General features: G+C 40.9%; 1 protein-coding gene across 2 annotated transcripts in view; it reads right to left on the bottom strand.

Moving 5' to 3' along the window:
• Positions 1-1,283: 1,283 nt before the first annotated feature.
• LOC311129343 (cGMP-dependent protein kinase 1-like) overlaps positions 1,284-25,114 on the bottom strand; it is a gene marked incomplete at both ends in the record, with an annotated part of 187,012 nt that continues 163,181 nt past the window's right edge. Inside the window, 14 exons of one of the 2 annotated variants that reach the window (XM_084161611.1) lie at positions 1,284-1,382; positions 1,467-1,533; positions 2,033-2,095; positions 2,200-2,322; positions 2,425-2,588; positions 2,704-2,845; positions 2,983-3,072; positions 3,192-3,331; positions 3,962-4,058; positions 5,775-5,849; positions 7,917-7,982; positions 12,027-12,121; positions 13,539-13,616; positions 18,881-18,944. In XM_084161611.1, the coding sequence (XP_084017737.1) occupies positions 1,284-1,382; positions 1,467-1,533; positions 2,033-2,095; positions 2,200-2,322; positions 2,425-2,588; positions 2,704-2,845; positions 2,983-3,072; positions 3,192-3,331; positions 3,962-4,058; positions 5,775-5,849; positions 7,917-7,982; positions 12,027-12,121; positions 13,539-13,616; positions 18,881-18,944 (1,363 nt within the window). Of the gene's footprint in view, positions 1,383-1,466; positions 1,534-2,032; positions 2,096-2,199; positions 2,323-2,424; positions 2,589-2,703; positions 2,846-2,982; positions 3,073-3,191; positions 3,332-3,961; positions 4,059-5,774; positions 5,850-7,916; positions 7,983-12,022; positions 12,122-13,538; positions 13,617-18,880; positions 18,945-25,114 lie in introns of those variants that run through there. The other variant, XM_084161612.1, reaches the window with a different exon arrangement.

Raw genomic sequence — 25,114 nt, 5'->3', positions numbered from 1 at the left:
ATACTCTCTGTGTCTAAAAGTAATATTAAGAAGAACAGTAACATTCAGGTTTGTCATGAGCACTTGGTACCTGTTTGGCTTGTCAGACTCAGTGGTAAGATCATGTTTCCCTATTGAGGAGGCCCAAATACCAGTGTTGTTCTGTAGGTACTGAAAGCCAAACCTCAGGGACCAGCTACAGTAATATGAGTCTTGTAGAGAAAACAGGGTGCAGAGGGGAAGCCTTCCAAACATGGACCCAGCCTGCCCAGCCAGTCTGTCTGTCCAACCTTTTAGGAGCAGTGCAAATGTGTGGCAGCAACAGAAAACTCATCTTCCACCCTATATATTATACTTTTTTTTTTATCTGTCCTTATAGTGTTCTTACACTCACATACAAGTTACTGCCAAAATAATGGAAACACTTGAGTAAATGAGGGATACAAAGTATATTGAAAGCAGGTGCTTCCACACAGGTGTGGTCCCTGAGATAATTAAGCAATTAACATCCCATCATGCTTAGGGTCATGTATAAAAATGCTGGGCAGGCCATTATTTTGGCGACCATGGCTATGCCCCCATAGGATGACAATGCCCCCATCCACAGGGCACGAGTGGTCACTGAATGGTTTCATGAGCATGAAAACGATGTAAATCATATGACATCGTCGTCTCAGTCACCAGATCTCAACCCAATTGAACCCTTATGTGAGATTCTGGAGCATTTTCCACCACCATCAACACAACTTTTCATAGAAGAATGGTGTCACATCCCTCCAATAGAGTTACTGACACTTGTAGAATCTATGCCAAGGTGCATTGAAGCTGTTCTGGCTCGTGGTGGCCCAACGCCCTATTAAGACACTTTATGTTGGTGCTTCCTTTATTTTTGGCAGTTACCTGTATATTGTACATACTTGCATTCTCACACACTCTCTCTGCTAAATAAATAGGCATTGTTTTAGCTGCAGGACTTGCGTTGTGTGTGTGCGTGTGTGTGTGTGTGTGTGTGTGTGTGTGTGTGTGTGTGTGTTTGCGTGTATGTGCGTGTGTGTGCATGCGTGTGTATTTGCTTGCATGTGCATATGTGTGAGAACACTGAGGAAGTACTACGGTCATTACATGCTAGTCCCAGAGCCACGTGTAGCAAAGGCATATTGGTGACCCAGAGCAGTTGTTGTCCTCTTTCTCTCCTCCCCTCTCCACTTCCTTTTATCGCAGTCTTTAGCATTCAGCTACATCCTGAAGTAGGCCCCCAGGCCAATGACAGAAGCTAATTTGGTTTTGGGGGTGGGGGTGACGTTTTAAAAATCTTTGTCCCAGCCAGAGTTGTCATCTGGGGGCGGGTCTTCATTGTCCTCTGGGAAGTTGTCAAAGTTACTTGTGTCCGTTGATGATGTCACCTGATTGACAGAAAAATACAGAATTGAGCCACTTGAAACCCTGATGCAAACAGCTTGCTGCAAAAATGTTGGTTTGTGACTTACATTAGGGATGATAGGGGGTGTCAGCGTTCCCTTCCTTAGACCTTCCCAGTTAAAGCCCTCAAACCATCTGTAAATGTATAGACATTTTTTAAGTAACTGTCCAGTGAAAATCTCACCTATAAAAGTTAATATTCTGGTAACTCATACCGAAGTAATGTTGTTGACAAAGCATAAATAAAAAATAAATAAAATCTAAAATCCCACCTCAAACTTTATCTCAAACAGACCGTTTAAAAAATGCTTGCTATTTCCTCATAGAGGATGATGTCATTCTCCTGAGGAGGATGAGCTGGCCAATCAGCTGTCTACTCGCATGAATATTTTTAATGACCGGTATACGCCCACACCATTCTGTTGTTGGGGTACGCCCACACCATTCCAACAAAGAAAAACTGATTTTTAACATACTTAGTTTCAATTTTTTGGAAGGAGAACTATTTAACTCATATTGTAATTAATTACAGATCATATTTCATAGAAATCTGGAAACACTGGACAGTTACTTTAAATATATAAACATGGGAAGATGAGTAGATAAATATGGCTATCCATATCCATTAACTTACTTGTGCTTTTGGATGTCTTTGACACCATTTTTCAAGTTTCCCAGTCTTTCCGAAGGATTGTCCCTAAAATGGACACATTTGGATCAATGGATCATTAATAATCTTGCTAACACTAAATTACATTCAACAGTAATTGTTGAGTGTGGACAAAATGGTTTGGGACTCACCTGCATAGTTTTTTTATTAAGTTGGCAGCATTTTTGGTAATCTTCTTTGGAAATTCGATCATGTCAATGCCCCTCAGGATGATGTTATATGTCTTCATGGGATCAGGGCCAGAGAAGGGAGGGCTGGAAGACATGGGTGGAGATAGACACTCAATTCTATCCCAATCTCAATTAACATCTGGCCTTACACTTTTATTTAAGAGTAATTATCAGGTTTGTCTGTACCTGCCAGTGAGGAGCTCAAACATGAGGATTCCTAGAGACCAGTAGTCAGCTGAGATGTCGTGGCCTTTGTTCAGAATGATCTCTGGTGCCACGTATTCTGGTGTTCCACAGAACGTCCATGTTTTCTTCCCAAACCCGATCTTCTTGGCAAAGCCAAAGTCCACCTATACAAAGGACATGGGAAACACATTCTTAGAGGTAACCTACAGCGTTAATATATCAAAGGGTTAGAGGTTTAGGTCATCAAGCTCTGAATCCACATTGTTGTGTGTCTCTTACTAGCTTGGCATAGCCCCTGTGGTCCAGTATAAGGTTCTCTGGTTTGAGGTCTCTGTAGATGATCCCTTTGGAATGCAGGTAGGCGAATGCTTCCACCACACACGCTGTGTAGAACCTGGTGGTTGAATCCTCAAATGAACCCCTGGAGAAGGAAGTATCAATAACCTCTTTAAAATAAGTCACATTTTAAACAGGCACACATCGACTATCACTTCCACAGACTCACTGAAACACATGTGGGCACAATGAAATTAGTTGAAATATTGACCTAAGACTCACCGGTCTCTAAGAATGGTCCACAGCTCTCCTCCCAGACAAGCCTCCATCAGCATGTAGAGGTACTTACTGTCCTTAAACGTCCTGTACAGTCTGAACACAAAACACAGAGTGCAAAGATATCAAGACAGTGGTGAGGGAGGGTGGGTCCTCTGTATGTTTTACTGTGAATTAAAAGTGTCTGTGGAAAGGCGTTGCATGCAAGTCTCTACCTGACAATGAAGTCAGAGTGGGCCTCCTGCATGATGAGTTTCTCAGAGCGGATATGCTCTTGCTGTCGCGTGTCCACGATGTGACGCTTCTTCAGGATCTTCATGGCAAACGTCTTCACCTCATCACTCTTCAGCTGGACCTGTCGACAGAGGAGAGAGGAGAGCACTGTTAGCTCTAAGCAACGGTTAAATGAAACATCAATGCAATACAATGTAAGTGGCAGCTTAGCCTCTTACGCTTCCTAGTGTGGACCCACACTTATCGCTAACATAGATTCCAGAAGAGTGAACAGTCCCTTTACAAGTCAGAATGTTGAATAAACTTTAATTTTAACTTTGCCATTTGTCCTCTAAATTCGTCCTTATGCCGTTGGAAATTTGAGACAAAATATCCACAGGAAAGTGTCATTAAACCGACTTCAAAACACGGGTCTCCCACGGTTTGTTTGTTCACCTGATGTACGCACACACATTGTAAATACATGCTCGCGATGCATGCATACTAATCAAGCTCATGCAGGTGTTTGCATGGTTTTGCGCATGTGCCAGGTGATAGAATGGCAGTACCAGCATTAAAAAAATGTGTTTAGTGATACGTTTCTGTGGATACTTTGTCTCATATTTTTTGCATAAGTGGACAACCGGCAGAGGAAGTTCAAATGACAGTTTATTCAACATTCTGGCAACACAAGTCTATACAAGGCACCTTTCGTTAAGCTATAGCTTGATATTAGGTCAGGAGGCCGGCAAGTGGCAGCTGTGGTTCCTACCAGCTCTACGCGGCCAAAGCCACCAACCCCCAGTGTGTCGATGATGTTGAAGTCAGCCAGGTTGAGGTTGGAGAAGAAAGAATTCTCTACTTCGTACCTGCAGGGACAGACAAGACATGTTCATTCAATTGAACGGTCACCCTCCCCTTGTCCTGGCAAGACACAGGGCCATTTTCCACACGCCCAGTCGCCGATATCCCCAACTCCCAGTGTCCTCTCTTGTTTTTAGTTTAATCCAGTGGGCCTTATCAGCTTAATGGTGTGATTGGGGGAAAAAAATCACAAAATTCACTGGGAATACATTACATAGGATGCAGAAACAATACTCTGAGCTGCAGCTCCATACTACTTGTCAGACACAGAGAACTGACACTATATACTCGTTGTTGGGGTGGGATTGGTGTGGGTGGTCCATGGGTGGCTTTTGACCATTCCTTTGGATTCCTCATGTCTAAGTTGTCATTGTTAGAAAAAAAGTTTGGTCCAAATCGGATGTTAGGTACTATATTTATTGAATATGATATGAATCCTATAAATTAAAATGGCCAATTTGAATGCAATCAATTAGCTTTTTTCAATTATCCTCTTTCTTGTGCTTTTTGAGGTGGAACTACCCAGTTGTCCCCTCTCTCTGTCAAGAGTGTCACAAGTCAAGGGGTGATGGTTAAGGCCAGGAGTTTTTCCTGACCAAGTGACCTGAGGAGGGATGCGTTACAGCTCAATTCAGCCCTACCTCAGTCAACAGCTCATTTGGTGTTGTAAGACTAGCTAATGACCACTAGATGGAGAACTTGTACCATTATCATCACAGGTAAAAGACAGCAATAGCTAAACCAAACTATTATTTCTGTAGTTGAGCATGAAAGTAAGAATAAATTCATTAAAATGTGTAGAATTGTGGAGAATTGCAGATATTCTGAAAAACAATTAGTTATTCTATACAAGTGTGATGAAACAAATATATACACCCCCCTGTTTCTTGCAAATCTGGTCAAATTCATTTTGAAAGATGAGATCCTTTATGAGATACAACAATACAACACAAACGTTTGTATTGTATACAACCACCTTGAATCCAACTGCACAACCTGGGATGGAATTATTCTGAAAGATATTAACAATTTATCATATTGGACACAATGCAGAATATTGTACAGTAGGTTCCAGGACAGACTCTATTCACTGTCTGTCTCAGACGGAGGCCTCACGACAGTGACCAACACAAAAGTATCTCTCTCCATTCTCGTCTTTTTCCAGGAAGTAAGCATAACAGTGAACCGTTATTTTAATTTATACTTCCCCAAAAAAGGAATTTCAGTTTGGGAGGCTGACATTTCAAATCTACCATACTCTGAGGTACACACAGCCATGTAGCCTGAAATAACTGTATGTAAGGTTTACAACAACAGGTTTAAATATGCCATACTGACTTTCAACAAAGAACAAAATACTACCAAAAGAGTTCCCAAAGGTGTCATAAAACCATGTTTAAACCACGGTTTTTGGTCTAAACCACAGTTTTTGTTTGTCCTCAACTTGTCTCACAACATTACCCTGCTCTGAGCTGGCATCTCTTTATGCCAACAACAATAACACACCAAAGCACCAAGGTGCCAGGGTGCCTGGTGTCTGGTGCTATGCTCCTGTTTCCACGGTTACAGATAACATATTGGTTCCTCCAAGGGGTGCGGTAGAGGTCACGACTTTCACTTCCAGGTCTGTCACCAGAGAATTTACCAAACCACAAAGCCAAGTAAAGCCAGCTAATAAAATTAGAAATGAGTAGACAATGAAATAAATAAATGTGACTTACCTAGCCTTGGCCTCAGCATCCTCACAGCCTTTACTGGACACCTCCTCCAACCCTCCAATCAGGTGCTTGAACGAACTGCAGCACAGGAATTGAAACAGTGTTTGTGAGAAATGTTGATCAAGACATTGATCCCATTCCATTGAAGAAGCTGTTATATCTTGATATATACTGTATGTATTGTTGTCTCTTTAAGTAATTACGTCAGTTGTCTAAATGACAAAAACATTGCTAATTGGTGTTGTGGTTCATTAACAATTCCAGCTCCAGCCCATTGATAATTGTAATTGATAGGATGTACTTAATAGGCAGGTTTCTATAGATATCCCTAGCCATTTATTCTCCATATGACTCATCTAGTGCAGCTGTGTATTGCATCTTTATAGTACATATGAAAACGTTATGAATGTTTAATAAACCTTTATAAGATTGTTGTTTGAAGTGGAAACCACTTGGTCTCACTTTACAAGACCATCTGTTTACTTTATAATACCCAGATTCCCTACATATATCATCTCTATTTGGATGTGCTTGAACCCTAGACCCATAAATCATTAAGCTAATACTCATGAATATGAAAATGATGGATAATAATGATAAAGATGCATTTAAATTGAGATGTTTACAGCTGAAAGACCAGATGACAACCCTGGCTGACAAGGTTAAATCCTCTTCCCAAAATACCCACATGGTGACATGCATACACACACACACACGAGTGCGCACACATGCAAGCACACACATCTGTGCTGGAATTTCCCTCTCACCATTATCCCCTGACTCTCATTCTCTCTCTCTTTCCTTCCCTCTCTCTTCCCTCTCCTTCTTTCCAGAAAAATTGCAGGCTGCCTGCCACCCTTAACGTCTCTCTCACCCTGGCTCCAAACCCAACCAGTTCTGGGTGACATATGGCAAGCTGGCTATGTGAGGTGATAGAGCATTTGCAGTCTGTGTGACAGACAGAGAGACAGACCATAATAATCACCACTCTCATTTAGATGACTCACTCACTAAGACACAGGGTTGCCCATGAGAGGCCTGCTCCATAACAGGGGCTAAATTGACACCACCAAGCCCTGCTCTTGCATTACAGCTAACTGATATACTGCCTGGTGTTATTGGTGACACAATGACAGACCATGATTTAATAATGAGACTTTGTTTATCCTAGAGTCGATGTCTGCACACCCGTGGAAATTAAATTAGCATAATAAAAAAATCCCTATCAAAATCTATCTGTTTAAATGAAATATAATTGTTTACATGGGCTGTGTCTCAATTTACCGCATCCGCTAATGGCGGCCTTCCGCATCTGCATGGAGGGTGGCCAAGCTATAGCGGTGTTTATCAGACCATGAGACATCCCGAAAAATGGTATTTTCACAAAAAAGCCTGTAGCGTCTGAGCAGTTTGGGCTACACACTAATATGACCCCTCTATGGAAAGGTGAGACTCTCTGAAAATGTACATGTTTTGCTCTAGGGTGCCCACAAGCCTCACAAGACTCGTCTGATGGTAGCCCAGTACCAGTTTATAAAAAAATAATGGAAGTACAGTATACATTAAAGTAGTTTAGTGTCCCAATAAAATCCTGATCTTTCTTATATCGCTCAGATATACGACACTTTAAAACAAACTTGGTTTTAATTTATTCTATCTGTTTTTCCATGTTTTCTATGGGCGAATAGCAGTAAGGCCAAATTCAATGTTTCATCCAATAATGTTTTTTTATTTAAAATATTATACCTAAAGTGGTCCTAAAATTAAAGAACAAATAGTTAAATGGTATGACCATCTTAAAACAATTCCATGTGTTTGCTTAGTAGAACCCCCCCCCCCCAGCTTAGACTCTTAAGGAATAATGTCACTTACTGTACATATCTTGTAGATCAACATTAATTTCATTTGAAAGAATGTAATTAATTAAATAAGTGGCTCAGTTGGTAGAGTACAGCGTTTGCAATGTCAGGATTGTGGGTTTGATTCCCAGGGCCACTGATACAAAAAATTTATGCACGCATGACTGTAAGTCGCTTTGGATAGAAGTGTCTGCTAAATGGCATTTGTTATGTGATATTCTTGACCAAATTATCAAAACCATTTCAGAATACAAAAGGAGGTACTGAGGATGTTTTGAACACTCACTCTCTGTCAATGACCAGACATGTAACAGTCTCTGCAGCGATGACGTTTGCTGTCCTGATGTCCTCCCTGGAACACACATAGTCATTAGTAACTCAAAATACAGCAGCACCTTATTTGATCAAACATTAATGACTAGGTTTGTGCTTAAAATGATTTTTTTTTTTATTACAAAATAAAAACATTTTGTTCCTAATTTTGATAAATCATTCAAACACTGCTATACAATCAACACAATAATATTCCATAGAAAGACATTTAATATATAAAAAAATTACTTTCCGATCGAAACATTTCATATTAGGATTATAAAGCTTTGTTTTGACAAATACATGGACATTAGCGACAGGTAATGGTAACAAAGTATAGCCAGCTTTACTCTGTATTGTCAGTGAAACCATCAATATCCTCTTCTTTCGAGGACTCGTCTCCCCAGTCGCTCTCAGAGTCTGAGTCGTCCCAGGACTCCATAGCCCTCCAGTCTAACAAGCACGACTGGTCCTCACACACAAACACCGTATCACTGTGCACAGTAAAATCTACACTTAAAGCTGGGTAGGCGAGTCCATGCAAGCTGTCTACACAAACTTGCAGATCTCAGAGTCAAGTGATACCACTCTATGACACATTGAAACCTATTCTACTTTATCCAAATTCATAACAGGAAAACTCTGTTGCCAAAAGACGAGCATACACTAAATACAGTACAAAATACAGTACTAAACAAGAACGGAATCAAGCTTTACATCAGAACGGTGAGAACGCGTATCACCATTAGAGCTGTTGACATGTGAGTCAAGTCACACTCTGGTGTCAAAGCAGGGGAGGAATGACCCATATGTATTCACAGCTACGCAACTTCTTTCACATGGACCAAGGTGACAAGTCCTTCTCATGCCATCCAGCCTCCTCATACACCCCCCCACCACCACCCACTTTCCAAACACCCACTATCTGAAAAGGTCACAGCTGCTGGAAACGACAAGGGTTTCACCAGTGGAGTGGAGTGGAGTGGAGAGGAGAGGAGAGGAGAGGAGAGGAGAGGAGAGGAGAGGAGAGGAGAGGAGAGGAGAGGAGAGGAGAGGAGAGGAGAGGAGAGGAGAGGAGAGGAGAGGAGAGGAGAGGAGAGGAGAGGAGAGGAGAGGAGAGGAGAGGAGAGGAGAAAAAAAGAGAAGAGGCAACCATTTAGGAGTGCTGGGGTAAAGACACAGTGAAAGGAGAGAGAGAGGGGCTTTTCTCACATGGGCACGCACAAGGCATATGAAGGAGGGAGGCTGAAGGGGGAGAAGGGGGGTATTAAGGAACTAAATCCAGTCCCTGAGTGGTACATCCTGGTACTTGCCATCGTAAACACCTGCTCAGTGTGAATTGTGACTATGTGCCAAATGTAGCCCCTCTGCCATTGTGCTACTGTTGTCAACAGTGTTTTGGCAGGTACACCTGTCTCAAGAGGACAGGGCACATTTATTTTTCCTTCTTCATGTAGAAAAAATGCACACAAACACACACGTACACGTACACACACACATTATATCCCTGTGAGTTCCTTATTGCTTTCTATCTCAGATAATGAACAGAGCACTTTACCCTAACTAATACACACACAGAGACTAAGCTGCCACCTGTGCTAATTTGCCTCATAAAAAGGTGCACAGTGTTTGTATTATTTACACACCATGGTGATTCCCTTTCATTAAGACACCAACAACCCAATACAGCCCGGTGGGTGGGATAGTGGACCTTAGTGGATCCCGTGATGTCTTTTTTTGCTGTCAAATTGTTGATATTGACGATAGTAGTTGTCAAAAAAAATCTGCTGTCTGTTAACCTCTGCAAATAATTTATTTGCACCTTCACATTTGCTTGTAAACACAGAGAGAGAGAGAGACAGAGAGAGAGACAGAGAGAGGGACAGAGAGAGAGACAGAGAGAGAGACAGAGAGAGAGAGCAGCTGCATATGTTTGAAATGTCCCTTAGAGCAGCACAGCAGAGAGCCGGCCGGCGGTGTCCATTTCCAGTTGAGCATTTGAATTCAACTGGTAATTGGATGGTGCTCTGGTGTCCTAAGGAGGGGGTTATGAAAATACAGGCTGGGGTGGGGCCTGACACCAGCACCAATCAAATTGTTTCCATTTTCTGTCAACGTCACACTCTTTAAAAATCTCTCATCCTCTGCTGACCCTCCTATCAACCCACACACATTAATGCACACAAGCACAAGCACAAGCACACGCACAACCACACACACAAACATACTCCCCCGAATGACAGAATGGTGCAGCATAGAACACATTGTCTGAACTGTTGATGGATCTACACCTCAAATGGGAGCTCACATCTCACAATGGTAGGAAGAATATGACATCAGATGTTGTGCTGACCTATCGGGGACAAAAAATATGTTTCTCTTTTCCTAGAACATCTACCAACGAGATGAATGTACATGATACACTCTCTTCTTAGGTTATAGTATCAAATCAAATGTATTTGTCACTCAATCCACCGCATCTGCCGATGTCGCACTCTGCGGTGAAAGGTGACAGAGCTAAAGCAATGTTTGTCAGACCATGAAACATCCCAAAAATCAGTCTTCTCACAAAATCATCTGTAGCGTCCGAACAGTTTGGCCTACAAACTATTATGACCCCTCCATGGAAAGATGAGACTCTCACGAACACGATGGTGTTCTCCGTGTTTCTACCTCTTGGGACTCATCTGAAGTCGGTACAGCCGATCTGCCAACTTCTGTCTGTAGCGTCCGAACAGTTTGCTATACACACTAATATGTGGAAAGGTGTGACTCTCACGAACACGTACACTACCGGTCAAAAGTTTTAGAACTTTATTTTTACTATTTTCTACATTGTAGAATAATAGTGAAGACATCAAAACTATTAAATAACACATATTGAATCATGTAGTAACCACAAAAGAGTGTGCAAAGCTGTCATCAAGGCAATGGGTGGCTATTTGAAGAATCTCAAATGTTAAATATATTTAGGTTTGTTTAACACTTTTTTGGTTACTACATGATTCCATATGTGTTATTTCATAGTTGTGATGTCTTCACTATCATTCTACAATGTAGAAAATAGTAGAAATAAAGAAAAACCCTTGATTGACCAGAAGTCCCCACAAAAATAGTAAACAAACACAAATTTGACCAACTGGGGACATTTTGTTGGTCCCCACAAGGTCAAATGCTGTTTCTAGGGTGTTTAGTGTTAGGGTTAGAATTAGGTTTAGGGTTAGGAGCTAGGGTTAGTTTTAGGGTTAGGGTTAGGAGCTAGGGTTAGTATTAGGGTTAGCAGCTAGGAGCTTGGGTTAGGGTTAGAGTACGGGTTAGGTTTAGGTTTAGGGGTTAGGGAAAATTGGATTTTGAATGGGACTGAATTGTGTGTCCCCACAAGGTTAGCTGTACAAGACTATCTGTGTGTGTGTATGTTTTGTGTGTGTAAGCATATGTAGTGTGTGTGTGTTTTGGAGTGTCAGTGTAGGATATGTGTGGGTAGAGTCCAGTGAGTGTGCATAGAAGCAGTGCAAAAGAGTTGGTGCAATTTGTTTGGCTATTCACTACTTCGCTATTTCACTATATATTCTAAAATAAGATTCAATTGAAAACTTTTGGTGTTTAAACGTGTATTTGTTTGATTCTCATTTACCTCACCTGTGGTAAGTTGCAGGGGCCTACCAAGTAAAAATAGCCATTCAACTAGATTTGAAAAGAAAAAACGGAACATTCTGCAAAAAACGGAACAACTCCATTGTAAAGTGCAAGGGTGCCAACATATTTGGCTCTCAAGGCACTTCACATTGTGTCAGGAGGGAGATAATTTAAGCCATGAGATGCATGTGGTTAATGGGGGGTATGCACACAACATACATTCTAGTCACAATTCTGAATTAATGCACTTTAGCATCCATTGCCACAGAGCACCTGCCAAGGAGAAAGAGGAAGAGGGATAGAGATTGAAAGGGAGAGACAGAGGGGGAGGTAGAGAGAGAAAGTAAGATAAATGAAGGAAATAGAGGGAGGTAAAGAGAGAGATAGAGAAGAGAGGGGGGCAAGGAGAGGGAGCGAGAGGTGCGGGTAGAGGGTTTATCAGTCTTACCCCTGCATGGCCTTCTCTCCGAACCAGTCTCCTTTCCCCATGCTGCGGAGGTAGACAGGATCCCCGTTGGACTTGTCTTCCCTGGTCACATTCACCTGGACACAGGGGTGGGGGTACCAGTTTAAATCCATGAGGGGGAGTGAGCAATTACACATTCTGAGAGAAGGGACCTATGGGACAGACTCAATCTCAGCCATCACTTTACTGTGATAAGCCATGTGCTACACTGTACATCAAACCCTTCTGTAATGTACATTTCTGTAACTGTACGGTTCACTAATCACTACATTATTAAACATCAGAGTGAGGCTAATGCAGAGCAGGGGCGATGGATATCTCTGTGCATGCTAAATCCTTCTACATCTTATATGGACTTCTTGGTGCTATGGTCTGTGAGGAGCCACTGACCAGGTCATTAGCTAGCTGACAACTGAGCAATGGAGGTCCAGCAGAACTGACCAGAGTGTGATGAGGTGATGTCGAAGGAGTCAGGCGCTGGAGGGTAAATCACAGAATAACAGGCTTTATTCCGCAATTACAGAGTTACGCAGAAATGCGTCAAAACACTCTAGTGCGCAAAACAGGCGCACTGGAAAATACACGGCACACTGGGAAATATCGCGGCAATACAAAATGCACGGCGCTCCACCGAGCTTCACTATCCTCCACAATAAACAATCACACACAAAGACAAGGTGGCAGAGGGAACACTTATACAGGTACTGATGAAGGGATATCAACCAGGTGTGTGTAATAAACAAGACAAAACCAATGGAATGATGAGATGCAGAGCAGCAGTGGCTAGAAGGCTGGTGACGACGAACGCCGAAGCCTGCCTGAACAAGGAGAGGTGGCAGCTTCGGAGGAAGTCATGACACAGAGTAAATATATAGAAGGTCGTTTGTCTTAATTAAGGCTTCTATCTTTATTCATTAGCCAGTTGTATTCAGGTATAACATCACGTCCTCCAGAAACACATAATCACGCTGAATAAATCTAAAGGAGAGCGATAATTAAACTTTTAATATGATCTGGAGGACAGAAAGGGAAAGGAAGAGCCAGGAAAAGAAACAGAGGGATTGAGAGAGAGAAGGAGAGACGAATGTGGACAGGGAAGGATAAAGGGCAGCGAGAGAGAGAGAGAAAGAGAGAGAGAGATGTTTGTTCTACTAGTTGAGACAGATAGATACATCTTGATCATTTGAATGGGTTGTTGACCTTATTTGTCTCCTTAGCTGGGACAGAAGGTGACATGTCTGGCTGAGAGCTCTGGATCTCTACCACCCTCTCTAACCACTTTCAGTACTGCACCAGACCCCCCAACACCTGACTTGTTGATCAATATGATGGTGTCAGATGATTTGCTTTCTAATCGTGTTAATGATGATGATGATGATGATGATGATGATGGTAGCAGTGACAATCCATGTTTTTCATTAAAGATGGTCATTATAATAATGACAATGATAACAATGAGGATGATGATGATGATGATGATGATGATGGTCTCACCATTCCCTTACTGATGATAAAGAAGGTGTCTCCTGTGGCTCCCTGTCTGATGATGTACTCTCCATCCTCATAGTGTGTCTGTAATGAAACAGGAGAGAGGAGAAGAGAAATGAGAAGGATGAGTCACCCAGACACCTCTCAACTCCCTCTGTCTAATACACCCTATCCCCCCATGGGTGAGACACTTTGGACACCTTGCCTTGGTGAAAAAGTTTTTCCTCAGGATTGGATCTTAGTTATGTTAGAGCCTCAATCTGACCTTGTTGCCTTACAGAAAGCCCAGGTTGGTTTAAAACTTGTACTTGCGGGCAACACTAAATACATGTTGTTCTCTAATTCTCACAAAAATGTTTGTTCATATTTATTCATTGGATGGTTCTCCCATCGATCGGGTTCCCGCCTATAAATATCTGCGCATTTAGATTGACAAAGATTTAATGTTTAAGAAACATACAGATGTGCTACTTAAAAAGCTAAGATTTAAAGAGGGCTTCTTCTTTAGAAATAGCAGGAAGCAGATTGTACAGTCAACTTTCCTGCCAGTCCTTGACTATGGTGACACCATTTACCAGATTGCAGCAGCCACTACTCTTAAAACTTTAGATGCCGTCTACCATAGCGCCCTTCGCTATATCACAGGTGACAGTTTTAATACTCATTACCGCATCAAAAGGTTGGCTGGTCCTCATTGAAGTCCCATAGATCACTTCATTACTCCCTTTTTGTGTACAAAGCTCTACTACACAAGCTTCCAACTTACCTAACTTAGTTGCTAAACTATAAAAGAATGAGCTATCAAACCCATTTCGCAGGGTTGGTTATTTCTTGAGGTCCCTCTGGTCTCGACCAATTTAGGTATATCCTCCTTTAGTTTTAGTGCCCCCCATTGTTGGAATAACCTGCAAAATTCCTTGCATCTTGATTCCCTGGTGCAGCAAGGGCAGTTTAGGACTCCGGTGTTAGATTAATTCATTGAGGATGCAGTTGTTTCGATTAACTGTAATGATTTATTTGTTGACATTGTAGTATTCTAATTGTACCTTGTGTTTTTTTTATTCTTCTTGTTTCATTTTCTTGATTGTGAAAATGGTGCACCATTGTGAGACTCTGGTCTCAATTGGGCTTCTCTGAATAAATCAAACAAAAAGCAAAGTCTCCCAAAGCAACAATCAAAGCTTCTTCTGACACCTGAGAACATCATACCTTTGAAAGCACACACATTCACAGACACAAGCACAAAGGCACAGGTGCACGTGCATGTGCACGCACGTACATGCACACTCCCTATTCTTCACACTCACCTGTTCTCTTAATTTGAAAGCATCTCCATGAACCTCATGCACGTGCACACACACACGCACACACACACACAGGAAGGTGTGTTAACCTGTAAAGACTACGTGAAACACACTGCTGTCTATCTAGGCAAAGATGGTTGGATGTGGTATGTGAGAGTGAGTATCTGGCCATTATAAGACAAAGCTGTGTGACAATTAGCAGCAGAGGGCTTGTAGAGGGCTCAGCTCACTGACACACTTTGACCAATGTGCCACAGCCCATAGAAATTGAATGCATGGTTCACCCTAGTAGTCAATTCCTGTTCTATCGATCTGCCCCAATATGCCTGATATCAATAGAGGTTAGATCACTGTAGATTGAATAATCACTTTCTACTAGACTCCACACAGTGTTTATTTATTTTGCTTGGCTAGCTTGTGTGCTACATCATTGATAATTACAAATAATTTGTAATTGGATGCTTTTTGAAAGTTCATGCCAATTTATGATTGTAAATAATTGTAGCTGATTTACACAATAAAATAGAGACACATTTTCCTCAGTCACAAAATACACAATACCCTTTCTGTGTATTTCCTCTTTGGAATTATACTATTTTATGTACTTTAGTCCACGGCAGTGATTCTGTATGTTATCTGTATGAGGGAGTCAGAGTGGAATGAGAGAGAGAGAGAAATGGCATACAGTATTGATCCAATACAGCTTTGTCAGTCTGACCACACATACTACAGTATCAAAATCAAATCAAATCACATTTTATTTGTCACATACACGTGTTTAGCAGATGTTATTGCGGGTGTAGCGAAATGCTTGTGCTTCTAGCTCCGACAGTGCAGTATGACTATATGTCTCAGTATGTCTTAGCCAAATCAATATGACAGCACCTGATTGACATTAGAATGAACAGTACTATGGTGAATACAAAAAAGTATTGAATGACACAGAGGTGCTCTCACAAACATGTTGTTAACATTTTATTATCGTTGTTTTTGATTGTGTTTGACAGTCAGTGTTTGTCCCAAACGTTGGTCAGATGGTCTGTTATTTTTAAGCCCATTGTTTCATTTTACCACTGTAGTCAGGATGGTTCTCTTTTTTCTACGGAATGGCAGGCGATTTACACAAATGCTATAGCCAGTGGTGGAAAAAGTACCCAAATGTCATACTTAAAAGTAAAAGTAAACATACCTTCATAGAAAATGACTCAAGTAAAAGTGAAAGTCACCCAGTAAAATACTACTTGAGTAAAAGTTTTAAACTGTTTGGTTTTAAATATACTTAAGTATCAAAAGCAAATGTAATTGCTAAAATATACTTAAGTATCAATTATAAAAGTAAAAGTATAAATAATTTCAAATGACCATAAGGCACCATTTTCGTTTTTATTTTATTTACGGATAGCCAGGGGCACACTCCAACACATAATTTACAAACAAATAATTTGTGTTTAGTGAGTCCGCCAGATCAGAGGCAGTAGAGATGACCAGGGAAGTGTGTGAATTGGACCATTTTCCGGTCCTGCTAAGCATTTTGGGTGTCAGGTAAAATGTATGGAGTAAAACGTACATTATTTTCTTTAGGAAAGTAGTGAAGTAAAAGTAAAAGTTGTCCAAAATATAAATAGTAAATAAAGTACAGATACAGTGGCTTGCGAAAGGATTCACCCCCCTTGGCATTTTTCCGATTTTGTTGCCTTACAACCTGGAATTAAAATAGTTTTTGGGGGGGTTTGTATCATTTGATTTACAGAACATGCCTACCATTTTGAAGATGCAAAATATTTTTTGGGGTGAAACAAACAAGAAAAAAAAAATAACAGAAAACTTGAGCTATTCACCCCCTCAAAGTCAATACTTTGTAGAGCCACCTTTTGCAGCAATTACAGCTTCAAGTCTCTATAAGCTTGGCACATCTAGCCACTGAGATTTTTGCCCATTCTTCAAGGCAAAACTGCTCCAGTGCCTTCAAGTTTACATTTACATTTAAGTCATTTAGCAGACGCTCTTATCCAGAGCGACTTACAAGTTGGATGGGTTCCGCTGGTGTACAGCAATCTTTAAGTGATACCACAGATTCTCAATTGGATTGAGGTCTGGGCTTTGACTAGGCCATTCCAAGACATATAAATGTTTCCCTTTAAACCACTTGAGTGTTGCTTTAGCAGTATGCTTAGGGTCATTGTCCTGCTGGAAGGTGAACCTCCGTCCCAGTCTCAAATCTCTGGAAGACTGAAACAGGTTTTCCTCAAGTATTTCCCTGTATTTAGCGCCATCCATCATTCCTTCAATTCTGACCAGTTTTCCAGTCCCTGCCAATGAAAAACATCCCCACAGGATGATGCTGCCACCACCATGCTTCACTGTGGGGATGGTGTTCTCGGGGTGATGAGAGGTGTTGGGTTTGCGCCAGACATAGCGTTTTCCTTTTCCTTTTTCGATACTAGAACATGAAAAACGGTACGGTCCTAGCATTTAAAAAAAAGTTTGGTACTTCTATCAAATGTGTCTCATATCATCTACTGATTGAGAGAGGATCAATTCTGCCTATCAGCGCAGCCGATGTCCCCTTATAGCACGAGAGCACCGTCCCTGCTCCACTTACTCATTGCTAGCTCTAGCTTGTCCTGAGGAACCACTGCACTCACTGGGAGTCTGGGCTACATCATGTTAGCTCACCACTCATGCTGCACAGAAGTTAACACATTTGAATAATGCAACACGGCATGTTGAAATGTTGCAGCTGTTAATTACTGTTTGCAAAACAATCTCCATTACAGGCTAGAACACTTTACAATGCAAAAAGATACCGGTAGCTTCCAGCTTAGTACGCTAACTTCCCTTGCTAGCTTACAGCTGAAGCTGTCATGAATTCACTACCCTAGTAATTTGTTTTTGATAATCTGAACAATACAGATAAAGACAGAGAACAGGTATAAACATCACTCTAAGCAAGAAGTGATGATCTGAAGTATTTGAACAATGAGATTCCTTCAATAATTTAAATGACTCCTTCAAGAATTTGAATTATATAAAAATTGTATGTGTTGTTACATTATGACACATTGCATTTTTTATATTTTTTACTTTTACACCTTTTTCATGATATCCATTTGGTGGTTACAGTCTTGTCCCATCGCTGCAACTCCCCTAAGGACTTGGGAGAGGTGAAGGTCGAGAGCCATGCGTCCTCCGAAACATGACCCTGCCAAGCCCCACTGCTTCTTGACACACTGCTCACTTAACCCGGAATCCAGCCGCACCAATGTGTCGGAGGAAATACCGTCTAGCTGGCGACCGAAGTCAACTTGCAGGCACCCGAGCGCGATGGGACAAGGAAATCCCGGCCGGCCAAACTCTCCCCTAACTCGGACAACGCTGGGCCAATTGTGCGCCGCCTCATGGGTCTCCCGGTCACGGCCTGCTGTAACACAGCCTGGGATTGAATCTGGGTCTGTAATGATGCCTCAAGCACTGCGATGCAGTGTCTTAGACCGCTGCACCACTTGGGAGTCCCTGACACTGCATTTTCAAACAGAAGTAAACAGGGTTCTTGACTAGTGCAATAACATCTACCTCATACTCAACATCAACAAAACAAAATAACTGCTCATTGACTTCTGGAGGATGGCAGACACAGTGAGCCACCTATTCCTGGGATGTGATTAGGTAGATAGATTGGGGAGATGTAAGTACCTGGGAACCATCATGGACAGCACACTCTCTTTTAATGTCAACACTCACAACATCAATAATAAATGCCAACAACGACTCTACCTCCTGCACAGACTGAGACAACTGAATGTCAACACCCAGATACTCTCCAACTACTAAACTTGCCATATAGAGAGTGTGCTGACTTTCTGTTTCCTGGCCTGGTATGGTGGGCTGTCAGTGGCTAATAAGGATATCTTCAGGCTCCAAGGTCTGCGGGCTGCAGTGCAGGGGGCTTCAATGCCTCTATGATAAACGGGCAAGGGACAAGGCCAAACGCATAATTTAGGACCACACACACAATCTTGCCCAATGTTTCAACAGAGGACCTACCTCCTCAAGGACATCAGCTAGCTTGCTTAGAATCTCCTCCGGAAGGTCATGGAATGTCGGAACGCTGCAGGAAGAAAATAGTCAGTAAGTCAGTGTAGAAGGAAGAATAGAGATCCACAATGTATTGGATATTACAGGGCGTTGACGCTAATAGACACATTGAACAGAAGGCCATGTAATATCGGCAGCTACACAGTCAATAGGTTAGCCTGAATAGAGTTTCTGTTCATCATGCTCTCTCAGTTTACATAACGTTGGTGAATGTATAATCCAGAAATAAACTTTATATAAATACACTATACATGTACTGTAAGTGGTATTCTTTATGTACACACACACACACATACACACACACACACACACACTGAGGTTGAAAAGGCAGGATTTATCGTGATGTTTGTTCTGTGCATTTCCTGGCAGCCCTCTGAATCCTATCTGCTCGTTATCGACATGGACAAAAGAAAACGGACCAATGCTTATCAGAGGAGAAAGCAAATAACCCAGGCATTGGAACAATGGCCTTTATCTCCCCATATCATCTCTCTGTTTCTCCATCTCCCCCTCCCTCTCATTTCCCATGATTTATTACAGTAATCTGAACCCTCTCGCCCCAGCACTGACTCATAGTGCTGAATTTCCTCCATGGACCCCGGCCAGAAAATGGCTGGTCAGATGGCTCATTACAATGAGAAACTTGACCGAGCTATGAAACATTCAGCGCAAACAAAAAGCCTGTGTTATGGAAAGTTCTGTATCTAACAACTAAATTGGGTTGTAATTTATTTATTTATTTTATCATCATGTTGTTTGCATGTTAGGTTCAAAACTGTTACAGTGGAATAGGATGGTGTGTATGTGTTTATGTGAGGATGTACATGCACAGAGCTTAGCCTCCAGTCTTCTCAAATGTGAATGTGAACCATCTGATCTTGAGTGCTGCTGATTTTCATCCCACCCGGCCCTTAACTGATAAATTAAGGTAATTGATAGGATGGATATCTGGGTTACCCAGGTGTAATCAATGTCTAATTTAATGGCAATGATGAAAAGCAGCCGACACTCCAGGGCCGGGTTTCCCGATAGTGATGGCAATTAAAGTAACTGCCCAGTGAAAATCTCACTTTTAAAAGTTCATATTCTGTTAACTCATATCCAAATAATGTTGTTGACTAGTCCTCATATTTGTGGCCAAAGCATAAATAGGAGAAAAAAAACACTTCAAAAACCCCACCTCAAATTTGTTTCTCAAACAGTCTTGCTATTTCCTCATAGAACATGATGTCATCTCCCTGAGGAGGATGGGCTGGCCAATTTTTTATGACCGATAAACGCACACACCATTCTGTTGTTGGGGTATGCCCACACCATTCCAACACAGAAAAGCTGTTTTTTAACATTTTTACATTTTTAGTCATTTAGCAGACGCTCTTATCCAGAGAGATGTACAGTTAGTGAGTGCATACATTTTTCATACTTTTTTTCATACTGTTTTTTCATACTGGCCCCCCGTGGGAATCGAACCCACAACCCTGGCGTTGCAAGCGCCATGCTCTACCAACTGAGCTACAGGAGGCCTTAAAGCTGCAATATGTATATTGGCTTCCCGTTCTTATGTTTAGTTTTCCGTTTTTAACTTTAGTTCACCAGTTTCAAACAGCTGAAAATACAATATTTTGGGTTATGGAAAATATATTTCACAGCAGTTTAGATGGTACAATGATTATTTACACTATACTTGCTTGTTTTGTCACATAAACTAAAATTAGGTAAACAATTAGAATTTTAGAAACCAGGAAAAGGCAGAGTGATTTCTGCATAGTGCACCTTTAATATTATACTTCTTTTTGAAGCTCCTACAGAGATATCATTTATCACCTATATGGCTGCAAATATTGAGGCGGGTTGGCACATCATTGCACACATGTTGTTACACATTATGAAATACATTGAGACAAAAAATGTAGAAAGTAGTCCACAATTGGCAAAGTATAACTTAATTGATTGAACATTAAATTGATTTCAATATGATTGGTTCCCAGGTATATCCCACTAAGCACGGACCAAGGCAGACATCTTTTGGACGTATTTTTTAGGTGCGGTCCAGACCAGCCTTGATTTCAATGTCCACGGACGTTGATTTTTAGTCCAGTCCGGAACAAATCTGAACCAATTATAGACGTCTATGATTTGTTCAGATTTGATCTGGTCCGGACCGACCAAATTTGTACTTTTTGAGGGACGGAGCTCATTAGAATAATACCCAGCATATTTACCAAATGTTTGTTTTAACATTTACATTTCGGTCTTTCAGCAGACACTCTTATCCAGAGTGACTTACAGTCAGTGCATTCAACTAAGTTAGATAAACAACAACATATCAAGGTAATCGCAAGAAAAAATATATATATTTTCAACTTTTATTCAGAAACGAAAATTAACCTGATTTAAACATCCAGAAAATATGTATTTTAGACGTCTTTTCAACGTGATTTTGCTTACTGGGATGTTGCCTATACTGTATTTATCTTTTAATGCAGTGATCTCTGGATTTATTTGAAGCATATTTTTATCCATTGTTTATTTGTAACAATTAAAAACACATTGCAAACATTGCTCTGAAGCTCTGAAGCTACAGAGAGACTGAAACACATTTTGAAATTATGTTTAGCGGATATTGTCTGTGTGTAAAGTGATGTGGAAGGGCAAAAAATTATCTGAAGACTCATTTAGCTATTCTATGAGTCAGTCGTTAAAGACATGCTATGGAACTTTGGCGACTACTAACTATTTTTAAAATCTCCCACTTTGGGCTGGATGTGTCAATGTGTAGTTCATACATGCATAATCTATGAGCAGAATAACTGTCTTACCTCAAATAGCCACGAAATCCCTAGTTTGAAAGCGACTGTATTTCTGTAAGCTGTGCCAGGCCATTTTCTCTACATTTCCCCCCACGTGTGCCAGCCCCCTTGCAATTTGAGTTCTAGCCAATGAGCTTCAGCCCCTTGCCATTTGAGTGACAGCTAGCAGGATGCACACACAGCAGAGTGAGAGAGAGAGCAATGTCGTGGTGCACATACTGTATGTGACGTACAGATGTCGGATCTTAGTTTGATCACTTTTTTGTTGCTTAGAATGTTCCTGCTCGGCAGGAAATGCATACTTGTAATGTATTCAAGGTTTAAAAAGGCTTCTAAAGTTTGTAATTTCCACTTTCAAATGTCAGACTTGATTTTCCCTAACCAAAAAATTATGAACCCCCCCAAAATATGTATATTAATTATAATCCACATAATAATTCACATTTATGAAATTACTTATTGCAGTTACTAATAAGCATGCACCCATTAAGAAAATGACTGTAAAAACTGTTAAATCCCCTGTGGATTGATGAAGAATTGAAACATTTTATAGTTGAGAGGGATGAGGCAAAAGGAATGGCAAATAAGTCTGGCAGCACAACATATTGCAAATTGAGAAATCATGTGACTAAACTGAATAAAAATAAGAATAAACTACACTATGAAACAAAGATAAATGACATAAATAATCATAGTAAAAAGCTTTGGAGCAGCTTAAATGCAATTTTGGGGAAAAAGGCATACTCAGCTCCATCATTCATTGAATCAGATGGCTCATTCATCACAAAACCAACTGACATTGCCAACTACTTTAATAATGTTTTCATTGGCAAGATTAGCAAATTTAGGCATGACATGCCAGCAACAATTGCTGACACTACACATCCAAGTATATCTGACCAAATTATGAAAGACAAGCATTGTAATTTTGAATTCCGTAAAGTGAGAGTGGAAGAGGTGAAAACATTATTGTTGTCTGTCAACAATGACAAGCCAGGTCAGATAACTTGGATGGAAAATTACTGAGGATAATAGCGGACGATATTGCCACTCCAATATGCCATATTTTCAATTTAAGGCTACTAGAATGTGTGTGCCCCCAGGCTTGGAGGGAAGCAAAAGTAATTCCACTACCTAAGAAAAGTAAAGCCCCCTTTACTGGCTCAAATAGCCAACCAATTAGTCTGTTACCAACCCTCAGTAAACTATTGGAAAAAATTGTGTTTGACCAGATACAATGCTATTTCACAGTAAACAAATTGACAACAAACTTTCAGCATGCTTATAGAGAAGGACATTCAACAAGCACAGCACTCACACAAATGACTGATGATTGGCTGAGAGAAATTGATGATAAAAAGACTGTGGGGGCTGTTTTGTTAGACTTTGTGCAGCTTTTGACATTATCGATCATAGTCTGCTGCTGAAAAATGTATATGTGTTATGGCTTTACTCCCCCTGCTATATTGTGGATGAAGTGTTACCTGTCTAACAGAACACAGGGGTGTTCTTTAATGGAAGCCTCTCCAACATAATCCAGGTAGAATCAGGAATTCCCCAGGACAGCTGTCTAGGCCCATTACTTTTTTCAATCTTTACTAATGACATGCCACGGGCTTTGAGTAAAGCCAGAGTGTCTATGTTTGCGGCTGACTCAACACTATACATGTCAGCTACTACAGCGACTGAAATGACTGCAACACTTAACAAAGAGTTGCCATTAGTTTCAGAGTGGGTGGCAAGGAATAAGTTAGTCCTAAAATATTCTAAAACTAAAAGCATTGTATTTGGGACAAATCATTCACTAAACCCTAAACCTCAACTAAATATTGTAGTAAATAATGTGGAAATTGAGCAGGTTGAGGTGACTAAACTGCTTGGAGTAACCCTAGTTTGTAAACTGTCATGGTCAAAACATATTGATACAACAGTAGCTAAGATGGGGAGAAGTATGTCCATAATAACAGCACTATCAACAAGGCAGGTCCTACATGCCCTACTTTTGTCACACCTGGACTACTGTTCAGTCGAGTGGTCAGGTGCCACAAAAAAGGACTTAGGAAAATTGCTATTGGCTCAGAACAGGGCAGCACGGCTGGCCCTTGGATGTACACAGAGAGCTAATATTAATAATATACATGTCAATCTCTCCTGGCTCAAAGTGGAGAAGAGATTGACTTCATCACTACTTGTATTTATGAGAGGTATTGACATGTTGAATGCACCGAGCTGTCTGTTTGAACTACTGGTGCACAGCTTGGACACACACGCATACCCCACAAGACATGTCACCAGAGGTCTCTTCACAGTCTACAAGTCCAGAACAGACTATGGGAGGTGCACAGTACTACATAGAGCCATGACTACATGGAACTCTATTCCACATCAAGTAACTGATGCAAGTAGTGAAATTAGATTTAAATTACAGATAAAAATCACCTTATGGAACAGCGGGGACTGTGAAGCAACACAAACATAGGCACAGACCCATGCATACACACACACGTACACATGGATTTTGTCCTGTAGATATGTGGTAGTGGTGGAATAGGGGCCTGAGGGCACACAGTGTGTTGTGAAATCTGTGAATGTATTGTCATGTTTTTAAAATAGTTTAACTGCCTTAATTTTACTGGACCCCAGGAAGAGTAGCTGCTGCCTCGGCAGGAACTAATGGGGATCCATAATGAATACAAATACAAAAAAAATCACATTTCCTGTTGCTGTAGGATTGTTAGCCTGCTGTAGCAAACTGGCTCAAATTAAGATCCTACATCTGTAGTACGCAATTTTCGGGGACAGAAAGAAACTCTTTAAATTACGAATGTTTTCAAGTGCAACTTTAGTGACGATGGTTTTGGGAAACAGCTCAGATATTTCATGATGCTCCTACGAATGATTTAATGTTGAACTTTGTTAGCCTTAAGATGCTTTTGGGAAACCAGGCCCAGGACCAGAGCTACACACCCATGCAGTCCATCTAACAAACTTGACCATGATCAGTCATTTCACATTCTTAGCTATCTCAACTCTGATAGCTGGACTGCTTATTTATTAATATTTTATTAGCAGAGCTGTCTACAAGCAGAGCTTCTTGGGATCTAAAATATATAGTGCGCTACAACAACTACAAAATCACTTTACCTCCCGGGGTATAAAGATCAATAAGATAGCGAGCTAACTACGATAAATATTATGAGACAAGTAGAAAGTCCGCAATAAAGAGCCAGATGTAAGTTTAACTCTCGTTTTCAACCAGGAAATATTGATTTGTATCTGAACGTGTATGAAAGTTAGCTTGCTTAGCTATCAATCCTGCTTTTAGAAATATCTGCTTCAAACACACACCTGCCATACCTGCCATGATACACAC

The sequence above is a fragment of the Coregonus lavaretus genome (genome assembly GCF_964263955.1).
Source record: "Coregonus lavaretus genome assembly, chromosome: 1".
NCBI classification, from domain to species: domain Eukaryota; kingdom Metazoa; phylum Chordata; class Actinopteri; order Salmoniformes; family Salmonidae; genus Coregonus; species Coregonus lavaretus.
The sequence above is the reverse complement of the archived record's forward strand: the minus strand, read 5'-3'. Positions and strand labels throughout refer to the sequence as shown.